The sequence below is a fragment of the Orcinus orca genome, chromosome 1 (genome assembly GCF_937001465.1).
Source record: "Orcinus orca chromosome 1, mOrcOrc1.1, whole genome shotgun sequence".
NCBI lineage: Eukaryota > Metazoa > Chordata > Mammalia > Artiodactyla > Delphinidae > Orcinus > Orcinus orca.
In genome coordinates, this window is record NC_064559.1 from 210,576,304 (window position 1) to 210,589,186 (window position 12,883).

Below are 12,883 nucleotides of genomic sequence, written 5' to 3' on the forward strand. Positions count from 1 at the left end.
CCGCTCGTGCTCTAAGATTCTCTCACTTAACAGGACGCTTTCTTGGTGGTTGCACCTACTTTAATAACTTTAAGAAAGGAATGACACCCACTGTTTTCATGTTTCAACTCAGATTTTAAATGTCTTTACTACAAGACTGAAAGCAAAGGCTCAGGACCCAGGCGGAGTTGTGAGGCAGCCTTTCGATGTGGACAGGACCCTGCATCCGAATCACAGCCATGCTGACCACAGCTACGCCACAGTCAGAAATAATGAGGAGGAACCGGCGGGCCAGCAGTTAAATCCTCAACAGGCGCTCCCAGGCAGACGGCTCAGCCGTGGATGGAACGACGACTCCCCCGGGCTGGTGTCTAGGGGCGAGCTGCGTCGGGAGACTCTGATGTGGTTCCTTTTCAGAAGTGCGTTCTTTACAAGCAAACTAAGCAATTCCCTTTTTAAACATGAATATGACAATACAAACTAAACCGAGTTGACAAAATTGTGTGCAAAGAACTCATCAATGTGACTTTCTCAGACTAATGACTTGTCTTAAAATGATTTCCTGTAAACCTTTTTGGGCCTGGGAAAGATGCCATAAGTAGTATTAACACAATATAGGTTAATTTTAGAAAAAGTGTGACTTTAGGCCGAACACATATTTCCACAAAAGCCAGTGTCCATCCGTTCAGGAGCTGACAAGGCAGACCGTCTCTTGATGAGCTCGTGCCTGCTGCCTTCTTTCAAATTAGCTTTAAGAAAGTGGATTACTCTCCAAATACAGATCTGGACGCCAACTGTAAACCACCACAGGCACTGAGTCTCAGGTACCTCCCTGGATGTAGCGATCTATGTAGCTGCGGTGCTGACAGGGCTATTGCACTGGAATCACGCAACGTTTATTATTAACATGCTCCAGGGCTGGGGTGGGAGGGACCACGGGAAGCCAGATGGAGACCCCAGCGGTGGGGGGCATGGAAACTGAGGTTCTAGGAAGCAGATACCGGTCAGGACGGTGACAGCGACATTCATTCTGCTTTGTCTGGAGCTCATGTGACCAGACGCCCAGTATCCAGCTGAAGTATATGGTCCATCTGACTATGCTAATCGTGCCCAGACCCCTACAGGTAAGGGGCTCGGACCCTGCCAGCGGCAGTGGGGTGGCCAGAGGCCTGATGCCCCCAGGGTCCCATCGGCCTGGCTCTCCCAGGGAAGAGACCCGCGTGCGCGTGCGGTGCCTAGAAGCCGATTTTGCCTCTGGTCATGGAATAGCCCAGCTTAGCCTCGTTGTTGATGAAGGACATCAGCCCCACATAGGTCTCGATGAGGAGGGGGCACTCCAAGACCAGCACGCCGCCAGCCTGGCCCGGCAGAGGACTCTCCTTCTGGGCTTTTTTGACAGCTTGGATTAACAGAGCTTTGAAGCCATCCAGCTGTAAAGAGAAGACAGGGAGCTTGATCAGATGACCCCCCACGCGTCTGTGTCAGCCCGTCCCCACCCTGGAGAGACGCCTGCCCAGACGCATCCAGCAGCCCTTGGGCTCATCTCCTCCGCGTCACCCTCCAAGCGTCACACCTCACCTCTGCGCTCACCTGTGACTGGCTACAGCCAGTCCTCACGGGCCTCACTCTGCCAGTCGACGTGGCTTTGCCGTAGTGACCCACCTACTCCTCCCCACCACCCACCAGGCGGTGAGCAGGCCAAGGTGCACAGCTGGCAAGTGGGGGCCTGTCGCCAGTCCTGGACCCGGCTCTCACCACCCCAAGGCCTCCTCTCCTGCTGAGCACGCAGACTGCCCAGCTCTACCATGGGCGGGGGTCACCTGCCACACCCCGAAGCCCTTCTTCTTCTTGGGCCCTTCTCCAAGACGACCACAGCCACAGAGGACCCCATCGTAGAGCTACGCTGACCAGCAGCTGCTAACTACATGGGGCTATTTAGACGTAAGTTAACAAACCTTTAAAAACCAAAATTTTATTTGGGGCTTCCCCAATGGCGCAGTGGTTAAGAATCCGCCTGCCAGTGCAGGGGACACAGGTTCGAGCCCTGGTCCGGGAAGATCCCACATGCCGTGGAGCAACTAAGCCCATGCACCACAACTACTGAGCCTGTGCTCTAGAGCCTGCAAGCCACAACTACTGAGCCCACGTGCCACAACTACTGAAGCCTGCGTGCCTAGAGCCCGTGCTCTGCAACAAGAGAAGCCACCGCAATGAGAAGCTCATGCACCACAGTAAAGAGTAGCCCCGGGGGCTTCCCTGGGGGCGCAGTGGTTGAGAATCTGCCTGCTAATGCAGGGGACATGGGTTCGAGCCGTGGTCTGGGAGGATCCCACATGCCGCGGAGCAACTAGGCCCATGAGTCACAACTACTGAGCCTGTACGTCTGGCGCCTGTGCTCCGCAATGAGAGGCCACGATAGTGAGAGGCCCGCGCACCGCGATGAAGCGTGGCCCCCGCTCGCCACAACTAGAGAAAGCCCTCGCACAGAAAAGAAGACCCAGAACAGCAAAAATAAATTAATTAATTAATAAACTCCTACCCCCAACATCTTCTAAAAAAAAAGAGTAGCCCCGGCTCACGACAACTAGAGAAAGCCCGCACACAGCAATACAGCCAAAAAAAAGAAAAACTAAATAAATAAATTTATGGGAAAAAAAGAGTTTATTTTCTGTTTAGCCACTGTTCAAGTGCTCAGCAGCCCCGTGTGGCCACCGTCCTGGGCAGCACAGGCCTGGAACGTTCCCGTCCCACTGGGCAGTGCTGCTGTTGCTGTGTGTGTTCTTACTTGGCACAGAGAGGCCGTCTTCTCGTCCATGCCAGCCATCGGGTGCTCTATGAACGTGGTGTACGGCACATTGGTGGACCAGGGGTTCCATCTGCTTATGAAGGACGGGCGGCTCTGCTTGTCCCACTGGATGCGAATCCCAAAACCTTCTCGCCTACCAAGTGGGAAGAAAGGGACCAGACCTCACACAGCAGGCCATGGCGCCCCCGAACACCTGGTCAGTCGTGGGTGTGAGATTAAAAATCTGTTCCACCGGTAAAGATAAGACTGATGACATTTCACAACAGTGAAGAGCCCGTGGGGTTTGACGGGAATGGCGTGTCTAATAACGACAGCTTTCAGCACTTTAAAATGTGACAAACTGAAAGCACTGTCTTAGTTGTGCTAACTAAACGAGTAATATTTTTGCAAGTTTAAATCCTTTTCCCTGAGCATCTTATTGTTGGCCAAAATTTTGAGCTTATCTTAGCTTCCTGAATTCCCTCCCCAAATCTCTTCATCAAAACTCTGAAATATACCGTTTAATTCAACTGAGTATACTGATGGCCAGGTTTCTCATGTTTCAGAAACCTCCCTAACAGATGAAGATCAGCTCTTGAAAACTGGCCATCAAACGTTTCCAAATTTAATCTTCAGTAATATCTGCAAATCAAAGCGACACACTACCTTTTTCTTTTAAAAATTAACCACAACAGAGCTTGAGGTGATAGGTGTAATCCTTTCTTGGCGGGAGTAAAATGCTGAGTTTGGCTCTTATCTGAAGAATACCCACGTCGGGCCCATTTTAACGTACCCTGAGTTCATTTTACCACAAGCCTAATAACTGTCTCTTGTGCCAGAATTCCTTCTAACGCACCCTGTGGGGCACAAGTCACCTGTCTCTACACTCTGTTGCTGTTGAAGCAAGACATTCACTGGAGGCTGGTTTCGGAAGCGCTGACTGGGAGGCCCTGGTGGCGGGCTCTCTGTTCAACACACTTACTTATTGAGCGATTTCGGGGGAAACTGGAATTCTCCGTAGGAGATGGTGTCCACCGCGTTTAAGGCTACCCTGACCACCTGCTGGCACTGCAGGCTGATGAAGTCGTATTTGCAGATGAGCAGCGCCTGGTCGGTGATGAGCACCAGCCGCTCCTTTTCGTTGTTCCAGTGATCGACCCTGCGGGCAGCAGCGGTTACTTCGGCGCCCGGGGCGCACAGGCGCCCGGGCCCCTCCCCAGCGCGCGCCCCCTTACTCGGTCAGCAGCCACACCCCCTGGATGTCGCCGTCCTCCACGGGCCGGACCACCATGCGGATCTCCTCCACCGCCTGCTCGATGGTGCCAGGCTGCTGGGAGCGTGCGGGGCGGGCCGGGGGCGGAAGTCACAGGTCACGCCCGCTCGCCCGCCCCGCCCACCCACGCCCTCTCCCGCCCCCGCTCCCAGCCTCACCCGGAACACGAAATACTCCTTGACGCGGGCGCGCCGCGTGGGGTCGTGGACATTGAGCGGCCACAGCGTCTGTCGCAGCGGAGTGCCCGTCCCCAGCCGCCCCCCGCCGCCGCCGCCGCCGCCGCCACCGACGCTGCCGCCCGGCCCGACTTCCTCGCCAGCCGCCAGCAGCGCCGTGGGGCTCGTGCCCGCCGAGTCCACCGAGTCCCGCAGCTGCAGCATCGCCGCGCCCGCCACCGAGCGAAGCCGGACCGGACCCGACTCGACCGCTGCCGCCGCCGCCGCCTAAGCCGGGCCCTCGGCCCCGCCCTCGGGCCCGCTCCGCGCTGAGGCCCGCCGCGATTGGCTCCGCCTCGCCAGCCCCGCCTCGGGCTCCGCCTCCTCCCTCCCCCTCCGGCCCTCGCTATTGGATCGTCCCCAGCTGTCTTCCGCGATTGGTCCTGCCCGCCGCCGTTCACAATCGCTCCCGCCCTTCGCTGCGCCGGAAGAGCGCGCCGCGCGCACGCCCACTTCCTGTTTACGCGTCGGGGAAGGGCGGGGCCCAGGCAGGTTGCCAAGGCGACGCGGAAGGCCCAGGGGGAGAGGGGAGTCACGTGCCGAGCGCTCCTTCCCACAGTAAATCGGGTGCTCGCCCGCCCACACCCCCACAGGGTGCGGCGGGCTGCTGGGGACGTCCTGGATCCCAGACCTGAGGCACGACGTCCACGCCCCTATATTCAGCTTCGGCTGAAGTGCAGCGGACCTCCGGGATGGGACCCCGGCTCCTGCCCAGAGTGGCCGCCCCCTGGACTGGGACTCCTTCCGCCCAGGGTGATCGCCCCCTGGATGCGGACCCCTGCCGGGGGAGACCACTTCCCTGGACGCACCTCCTGCCCGGTGTGACCACCACCCGGACTAGCCCTCCCCCCAGAGTGTCAACATTGCACAGCAGGGGCAGCGCGGGCTTCGGGGACTGGAGGAGCGGCGGCCCGCGGAGCAGAGCTCTTTCCTGAGCACCCCCGCCTTTCTGACCGCGGGTTCATGGATGGAGCGACGGGGACATGGGCCCAGGGCTGTGCTAAATGCAGACGTGCTCCCCGCGCCTAGAGAGCAGAGCTCCCGACCCTGCTCCACGGAAGGGGACACCGAGGCACGGGGCCTCGTCACTCCATCAAGGGCCGAACCAGGATTCCTTGTTGCTGCCTCTGCTCTTCTTCTCCCGGCACTAGAATTGGATCTTTTCTTGCTCTGAGTGATCTTGCCTGCAGCTAGCGGCACCCTGGGCAGCTGCAGGCCCTGCCAGGGACCTCAGCTCCCTGGTCTTGGCACCCACAGACTCTAGGGCAACCTCATTTTCATCCACCTTGACCCGTTGTCTTGGAGACACAAGGGCTGTATCCATGACAATTTACAAATGTCAGCACCTGTTATCTTCACCCGGTTGGTCACTTTGGCCTTCCACTGCCTCTAGTCACACCCCAGATTACTCCCCCCACCAGAAAGGCTTCTCGACTCACCCCTACTGTATCCATCCTCCAATACTCAGTTTAGAGCCCTGTCCCCAGGAGACACTGCCATTAACTACCCTCACTGCTAGTTCTTAGCTGTTTCATATAATCGTCGGCTCCACGCGTGCCGGGCAACCTGCTCTGTGTGTGTGTGTATGTCTGTGTGTGTGTCTGTGTGTGTTTCTGTGCCCTGTTAGCTAGGCAATTTCGAGAAGCCAGCTCCTGGCGTATGACTGCGCTTTGGAGTTTATAACCCCTTTCTTAATTCTTTGAATTTCACAAGAGCCCAGGGCTGTAAATGCTCTCTTGTATACATGCTGCAGTTGCAGAAACAGGTCTGGAGAGTTCTGCCCAGGTGCCCGAGGCCGCCAGCTGGTGCGGCCGTGATTAGCCAAAGCCCTCCTGGCTTGTGCAGACTTGGATGCCATCCCGGTCTGTGAACAATTGCAGGGTGGCTGGCCTTCCTTCCCAGGACGTCCCTCGAGGGAGGGTGCTGAGCTCTGCACACAGCAGGTCCTCAGCCTCCCCCTCGCTCCTCTACCTGGACGTCAGCAGCCACAGAAACAGGAGGGACGAAAGTACCACAGATACCGAAATAGCTTTGGTACTTTGCTTCCTGGAAAGACTAAGGTCTCAAAGAGGGCTGAGTATGCAAAAAGAGGCAGCAGCCTGCTTCTAGCCGCCCGGCCTGCTGAGGCGGGCGGGGACAGCTGCTGCCTCCCCCTGGGGACCAGGGGCCAGGTCACACCCGCCTGGGGCCCTGCCCCGTGGGGAGAGGGAGCCCCCTTCTCCGGCAGCCACAGCCCCTGGCTGAGTCTGCTCTGCTGGTTCCTGCAGGGTGGGCCTGAGTCGGGCCCCTGAAGGGCAGTCTAAGCCATTTGGGCTTGGGGTGCCCGCTGACCCCTCTCCTGAGTCCCCTTATTATAGGGGCTCAGCAACGGCAGCTGGGCGTGTGGACTCACGGCAGGGGCTTGAATCCCGGCTCCCCTACTTCTGTCCACTGGACTTGGACACTCATGCTATGTCTGCCTCAGTTTCCTTTTTTTACTGAGTAGGGATGATAATAGTTCCTGCTCCCCCATGGCTGTCGGGAGGAGTCAGTGAGTTAAGACCTGGGTTGTGCACGGCGCCCTGCACAGCCCGTGCCACCTCAGTGTCGGTTGCTAACTGTGATCATGCTGTTCACTGAGGCTCTGCTGAGGGCCAGGTATATTGCAAATACTGCCTGTGCTCGTGCATGAGGCGCCATATTACCCCCTTCAACCGAAGAGAAAACAGTCCTAGAGAGCTTGTCACTTTGCGAAGGTCACGCATCTACAGAGAGCAGGGGCCCTGGATTCCAGAGCCTGTGCCCCAGCGCCCACCCTCGCCCTTGTGCCAGTGGCTCCTGGGGGCAGACAGAGGAGAGCCGTCCTCCACCAGATTCGCCGGGAGCCCACGTGGTGCTCACTCATGCTCAGACGCAGTGACGGCACAACTTCACAGCGACCTTGATCAGGGTCATCTCAGCGGAGATGAGAAGGGGGCCACTGGCACAAGGGGCCACTGGCACAAGGGGGCCACAGGGGTTGAGGCTGAAGGCTGGGAGTGGGGAGGGTACAAAGGGGACAGCAGTGACGCTGGCAGGTGGCAGCGGTGTGGGGATGGAAGAGGCCTGGTCATTTTGGCGGGATGGCCAGCCCCCGAGGGCCCTGAATCCGGTACTTAACCTTCCTGCTTCTCTTTCCTCATCTGGAGGGTGGGGATGATGAAACCTGGCTCCCAGGCTGTCACAAGCCTCTGACCAGCTCACATGTGCCAAGAGGACTACCTCGTGCCCTGTGCAGCCCTGGCTCCAGGTGCCCCGTGGGTGTCCGTGGAGTCAAGGATGGGAGTGAGAAACGGGACGAGGGCCCATGAATGGACCTGGCTCCTGGCAGACGCTGAGGGGCTGGAACCTGGAGCCCAGGGGTCGGGGCTCGCTTAGGGCAGGAGGACACCATCTGCTCAGGGACAGATGGAGAGAGCTGAGGACGGTTATGGACAGGTCGGTGTGGGATGCGGATGCAGTGGGGGAGGAGGGGGTACTGAGAGGTTCTGGGACATCCGCTCTCTTCAGGGGGGCTGGGAAGATGGAGCCGGGAATTTGGGTGAGGACGCTTGGTTCAGAGTAGCAGTGATGAGCAAAGAAGCTGATGAGGGCCGGTGTGGGGCCCACTGGGCTGCAGGGAGACCTCAGGCACGTTCACAGTGGAGCCTTCCACCTGGCAGCTGGTGGGAGTGGGAGAAACCAGTAGCTAGACTGGTCCAGACTGGGGGTTTGCCGGGTAGCTGTGGTCAGAGGCAAGGGGGAAAGGGGAGGCCAAGATCCTACAAGGGAGTATTTATAGGGGTCACAGATGTCGCCCCACTTGGGAGCTAACGGGCTAGCCCGCCACAGTTTCAGGGATGCTGCAGAAGACACGCGAGCCCAGGTCAGAGGCAGAGGACTGCTGTTCACAGGGAAGCGACGTCCAGGGTGTCAGCGGGTGTCTGGAGGATGCTACCCACGGTGGCCGCATCACGAGAGGGGAACCGGGGGCCTGTGAACAAGCTTGGTCCTCGCCCCTCAAGGTCCCTCTCTGACCAACGGCCCCGGGAAAGGCGGTCAGGGTCTGGTGCCTGCTCCTGGCATGTGCAACAGGACGTGCAGGAGTGTCTCCCAGCGGGGTCAGCGTGGTGGACCTCGAGTCCAGTTCCTGGTTTGGCAGAGAAGCAGTGGATCCAACGGGGACTGGTGACCGGGAGAAGGTCATCAAGAGGACATGACTGCCGTTGGCCCTCGAGGCAACTAGAGTGTTGACGAAAATGCTCAGTAAACAATCTAATATAGGGATCGACACAGAAAGACAAGTATCATAGGATACCGCTTATATGTGGAATCTAAAAAGAATGGTACAGATGAACTTACAAAACAAAAGTAGAGTCCCGGGTGTATTAGAAAACAAACTTATAGTTACCAGGGGGGAAAGCCTGGGAGGGGGACAAATGGGGAGACCGGGACTGACAAATACACACTGCGATATATTAAATAGGTAACTAATAAAACCTACTGGACAGCACAGGGAACTCTACTCAATACTCTGTAATGACCTATATGGGAAAAGAATCTAAAAAAGAGTGGATATGTGTAGATGTATAACTGATTCACTTTGCTGTACCCCTGAAACTAGCACAAAATTGTAAATCAACTATACTCCAGTAAAAATTTTTTTTAAATCTAATATAGGAATAGAAAAGAGTTTTATCTGAGCCAAGCTGAGGACTGTAGCCCAGAAGCCAGCCTCTCAGATAGCTCTGAGCAGCAGCTTGGGAGAAGCAGGGTTTTCAGCACGGTTTTATATCTTGTCAGAACAACAACATCAAACACGTCAGGGCTGCATTCCTTCAGGGTTTCAAAACACCAGATCAGCCTGTTCACAGCGAGTCCGGATGGTCTTGGCACCTGGGAAGGGATGCTGCCCGCGTGCCTGAGCTTTTAGTGGGTGTGGAGGGGGCGGGGCAGGGAAACTGCAGGTCCACAAACTCAAGAGATAACTGGGCAGAGAACTGAGCATCTGTTCGCTGACACACAGCGCTGGGTGCTGTGCTCGTTTCCTGGGGCTGCGTCCCAAAGTGCCACAGACTGGGAGGCTTCAACAGCAGAAATTTGTCCTCTCACAGTCTGGAGGCCGGAAGTCCAAGGTCAAGGTGTCTGCAGGGCCGCACTCCCCCTGAAACCTGTAGGGGAAACTCTCCTGCCTTTTCCAGCCTCTGGCGGTTGCCGGCATTCCTGAGCTTGTGGGCACGTCACCCCAGTCCCCGCCTCTGTCTCCACGTGGCTGTCTCCTCCCTGTGATTCTCTCTCCTCTTCATGTTGGACTCAGGCCCGCCCTGCTGTCCTCATCTTTTATTTTTTAAAATTAATTAATTTATTTGGTTGCGCTGGGTCTTAGTTGTGGCAGGCAGGCAGCTTAGTTGTGCCACACCGGCTCCTTAGTTGTGGCATGTGAACTCTTAGTTGCGGCAAGCATGTGGAATCTAGTTCCCTGGGATCGAACCTAGGCCTCCTGCATTGGGAGCGTGGAGTCTTCAGCACTGGACCACCAGGGAAGTCCCTGATGTCCTCACCTTAACCCGGTGATGCCTGCAAAGACCCCACCTCCAAATAAGACCACGTGCACGCATGTGGAATGATGGTGGTTAGGACTTGAGTGTGCCTCGGGAGGGGACACACTTCTCCCCGTGGGAGAGGGGTATACACGTGCGAACAATGAGGGGGCTCAAATGGTACTCGGCGCTGTCCACAGGCGCGCCTTGGTCCTGGGGGAGGATGGGGGCTCCTGCCGGGTCTGGCTGTGGCTTCCCCTGACCTGGGTCCCCCTGAGTTTGCGATGCTTCTTTCTTGGGGCTTTCGAAAGGCTGTTCCCACTCCCAGCGGCAGGTGGCAGAATCGTCCACACGGGGCCTTCAAACCAGAGCCCGGAGCTGGGTGCGGTGTCTGTAAGCAGGAGGTGAAGGTCATCTTCTCGTCCCGTGGGGCAGGCGGAAGGCTTCAAAGTCTCAGCTGGGAGGTGTGGATTCTTATTTTATCTAAACTTCCAGATGTTGTGCTTAGCGTTTTACCAAATCCATGGGTCCCTTCTCTGCCATCTGCCTCTGATGGAAATGGGGCTCGGGGAGCCTCAGGGCCAGGCACAGCCCACGGGAACCGCACGGGTGGGACCTCAGAGCTGCCGGAGCTCTGGGTGCACCAGGTTGGAGGTTAAGGCAGAGCCCGGGGAATATTCTGTGGGCCAGACTCACCTCTCAGAGACAGCTGCCTTCTGGGCGAGGCCTCTCCCTCCCGGAGGGAGCCAGGCTGCAGAGCCAGCCACCATCATTCCACATGCATACACGTGGTCTTATTTGGAGGTGGGGTCTTTGCAGGTGTCACCGGGTTAAGGTGAGGACATCAGGGACTTCCCTGGTGGTCCAGGGCTGCGCCTGAGGCTGGTCAGTGCTTGGTGGCCGTCCTGGCCCCAGGGACCCGTGTAAGAGCTGCCATGTGGTGTAGTGTAGAGACTGCCCTTGATCTTTGACTTTGGCGGGTCTCCTTCAACAAAGAAACACCCTCCCAGCAGATGGGCTGGGGGGCGGCTGTGGCCTTGAGGGGAAGAGGGTGGGCTTCCAAACCTCCTGGCTTTAAGGCACACGAGCTGGATGTGGGGAGACAGGACGGACACGGTGCTCCTGCAGTTTCTAAAGCCTGAGTTTTTTCCATGGTAACTTTCATCGCATCCTGCACTCGGCTAGGTGGACAGTCTTGCTCTGCTCCAACCCTGCGGCCCACCTCGCTGGGCCCAGGTGCCCCGAGTGCTCTGTCCCCACGGGGCGGGAGCTGCAGCCGCGCTGTGATGGTGGGACCTGACAGAAGGTCTGGCTGCACGGATGTGCTTCCCGGTTCAGGGCGGTCACTGGGGGACACCAGGGTAGGATAGGGACCAGGAGATCTTGGAAAGGACATTGCCTAGGACTGGGGCATCTGTCCTGGTCCTGGTTGACGTGGCAGCGGAGGGAGGACGGGAAGGGGGACACGTATTGCCTTGTTCCCGAGAAATGCACGGACTGCACCATGGAAAATGTGTCCAGCAACAAAGTCCCGCATCTCCCAGACTCGGCTTCCGGAGAAGCCTCTGTCTTCCCGGAGGACTGGTGCTGCTGAGACGGCTGGGCTGGCGCGGGGGGGTGGGGCTCCAGCATCCCTAGTGCCCGGCCACCTCCTCTGTGGGCCTCTGGGGTCGGCGCTGGCTTGCCCTGTAACTGCTGTGAGAAATGACCACAGTCTGGGTGGTTAAAACAGCAGAAACCTGAGGTCTCGCAGTCCGGAGGCCAGAAGCCTGAGAGGAGTGGCAGGGCTGGTCCCCTCTGCTCTGTGCTCCTCCCTCAGCTTCTCGTGGTGGCTGGCTGTGTCCTGCGTCCCTTGGCTTGTGGGTGCATCCCTCTCATCCTGTGTCCGTGTGGCCACGTGGCCTCCCCTGTGTCCCCCTGTGTCTCAAATCTCCTTCTCCTTCTCTTATGAGGACACCTGTCATTGGGTTGAGGGTTAAGTCCAGGACGATTTCATCCCAGCATCCTTAGTTTAATTACATCTACAGAGACCCTTTTCCCAAATCTGGTCAGATTCTCAGGTCCCAGGGGCCAGGACTTAGAAAGACCACTGTTTTTGGGGATAACTTCAGTCCCACATACTGCTGTACCCAACACCTGGCACTGGTGAATGAGTGGGCGGGTTTCTGCTCTCAGGGTTGGCGGGGGGTCTGTAACACCCTTCTTGATACGGCCCCGCCCCCACCCCAGGTAAAGGGAGGGAGGGATGAAGGAGGGGCAGGCCAGGCCGGTCTGTTCACTGAGCAATAGTCGACTTGCTGACCCTCGGCCAGCGGCCGGGCAGGAGCCAGCTTCGGGGCTGACGCTTGGTCCTGGTTCACCACCGGGACGGAGGCACAGAGAGGCACTGGGCCTCGTCCAGGGCTGCGTGGCGAGTCAGCAGAGGCGTCCCGACCCGGCACCTGCTCCGAATCCACCCACCCCATTCCGGCCCCGTCACACGGCCCAATTTACATTTGCGTGGATGGCTTCTTTGAGGTCAGTTTCTCTTCGGGGACGAATGAGGAGGTGTAGAACCAGACTCCAGAACCAGAACCAGAAAGCTTCCCATCCAGCTGGCGAAGCGTTTGGCATAGGGTTTTGGATGCCAAGCTTAGCCATCATTCAGCTCCAGCCAGGAATGATGCTGGATTCACGGTCCTCTCCCGGTGGGGCCTGTTTGTGGGAAGCGGTGGTGCCCCCCCCCCCACTATCATGGACGCAGAGACCCCTGTGGACACTGCCTGCACGAGGCCCTCTCCTCTGGGACCCGGAAGTGCCTCTGGTGCTAATTAATTTGCTTGCTCTCTTGTCAAGGAGAGTGTCTATAAAAATTCAGATGGGACGCTGGATTCTTCTCTTGGACTTGGGACAACATTAGCTCAGGGAGCATCAGAGGCTGTGCTGGGCCAGGACCCTGTTTTCCAATCCCCTGGGACTGGGCAGGACTGCGGATGGGAGGGGCCACAGCTCTGGGGAAGCGGGAGGGAGCGGTTTTCTGCTCAAGGGAACAGCCAAGCTGGTGGCACGCGTCTTCCTCTTCCCCACGTTAATTTTCCTTGGTCCAAAGGCTATT

At 57.7% G+C, this 12,883-nt stretch overlaps 1 protein-coding gene across 2 annotated transcripts; it reads right to left on the reverse strand.

Annotated features, from left to right (window-relative positions):
• Nucleotides 1-93: 93 nt before the first annotated feature.
• On the reverse strand, nucleotides 94-4,505 carry TPRG1L (tumor protein p63 regulated 1 like). Of its 2 annotated transcripts, none has more exons than XM_004272310.4 (5): nucleotides 4,196-4,505; nucleotides 4,000-4,091; nucleotides 3,747-3,923; nucleotides 2,765-2,918; nucleotides 94-1,409 (listed from the first exon to the last, which is right to left on the reverse strand). In XM_004272310.4, the coding sequence occupies exons 1-5, from the start codon at nucleotides 4,415-4,417 to the stop codon at nucleotides 1,215-1,217; spliced, it is 840 nt and encodes a 279-aa protein (XP_004272358.1). In that variant the 5' UTR covers nucleotides 4,418-4,505; the 3' UTR covers nucleotides 94-1,214. The 2 variants fall into 2 exon arrangements, with proteins under 2 accessions (XP_004272358.1, XP_012389433.1); XM_012533979.3 differs by having other exon boundaries at nucleotides 4,000-4,094.
• Between the last annotated feature and the right edge of the window lie 8,378 nt (nucleotides 4,506-12,883).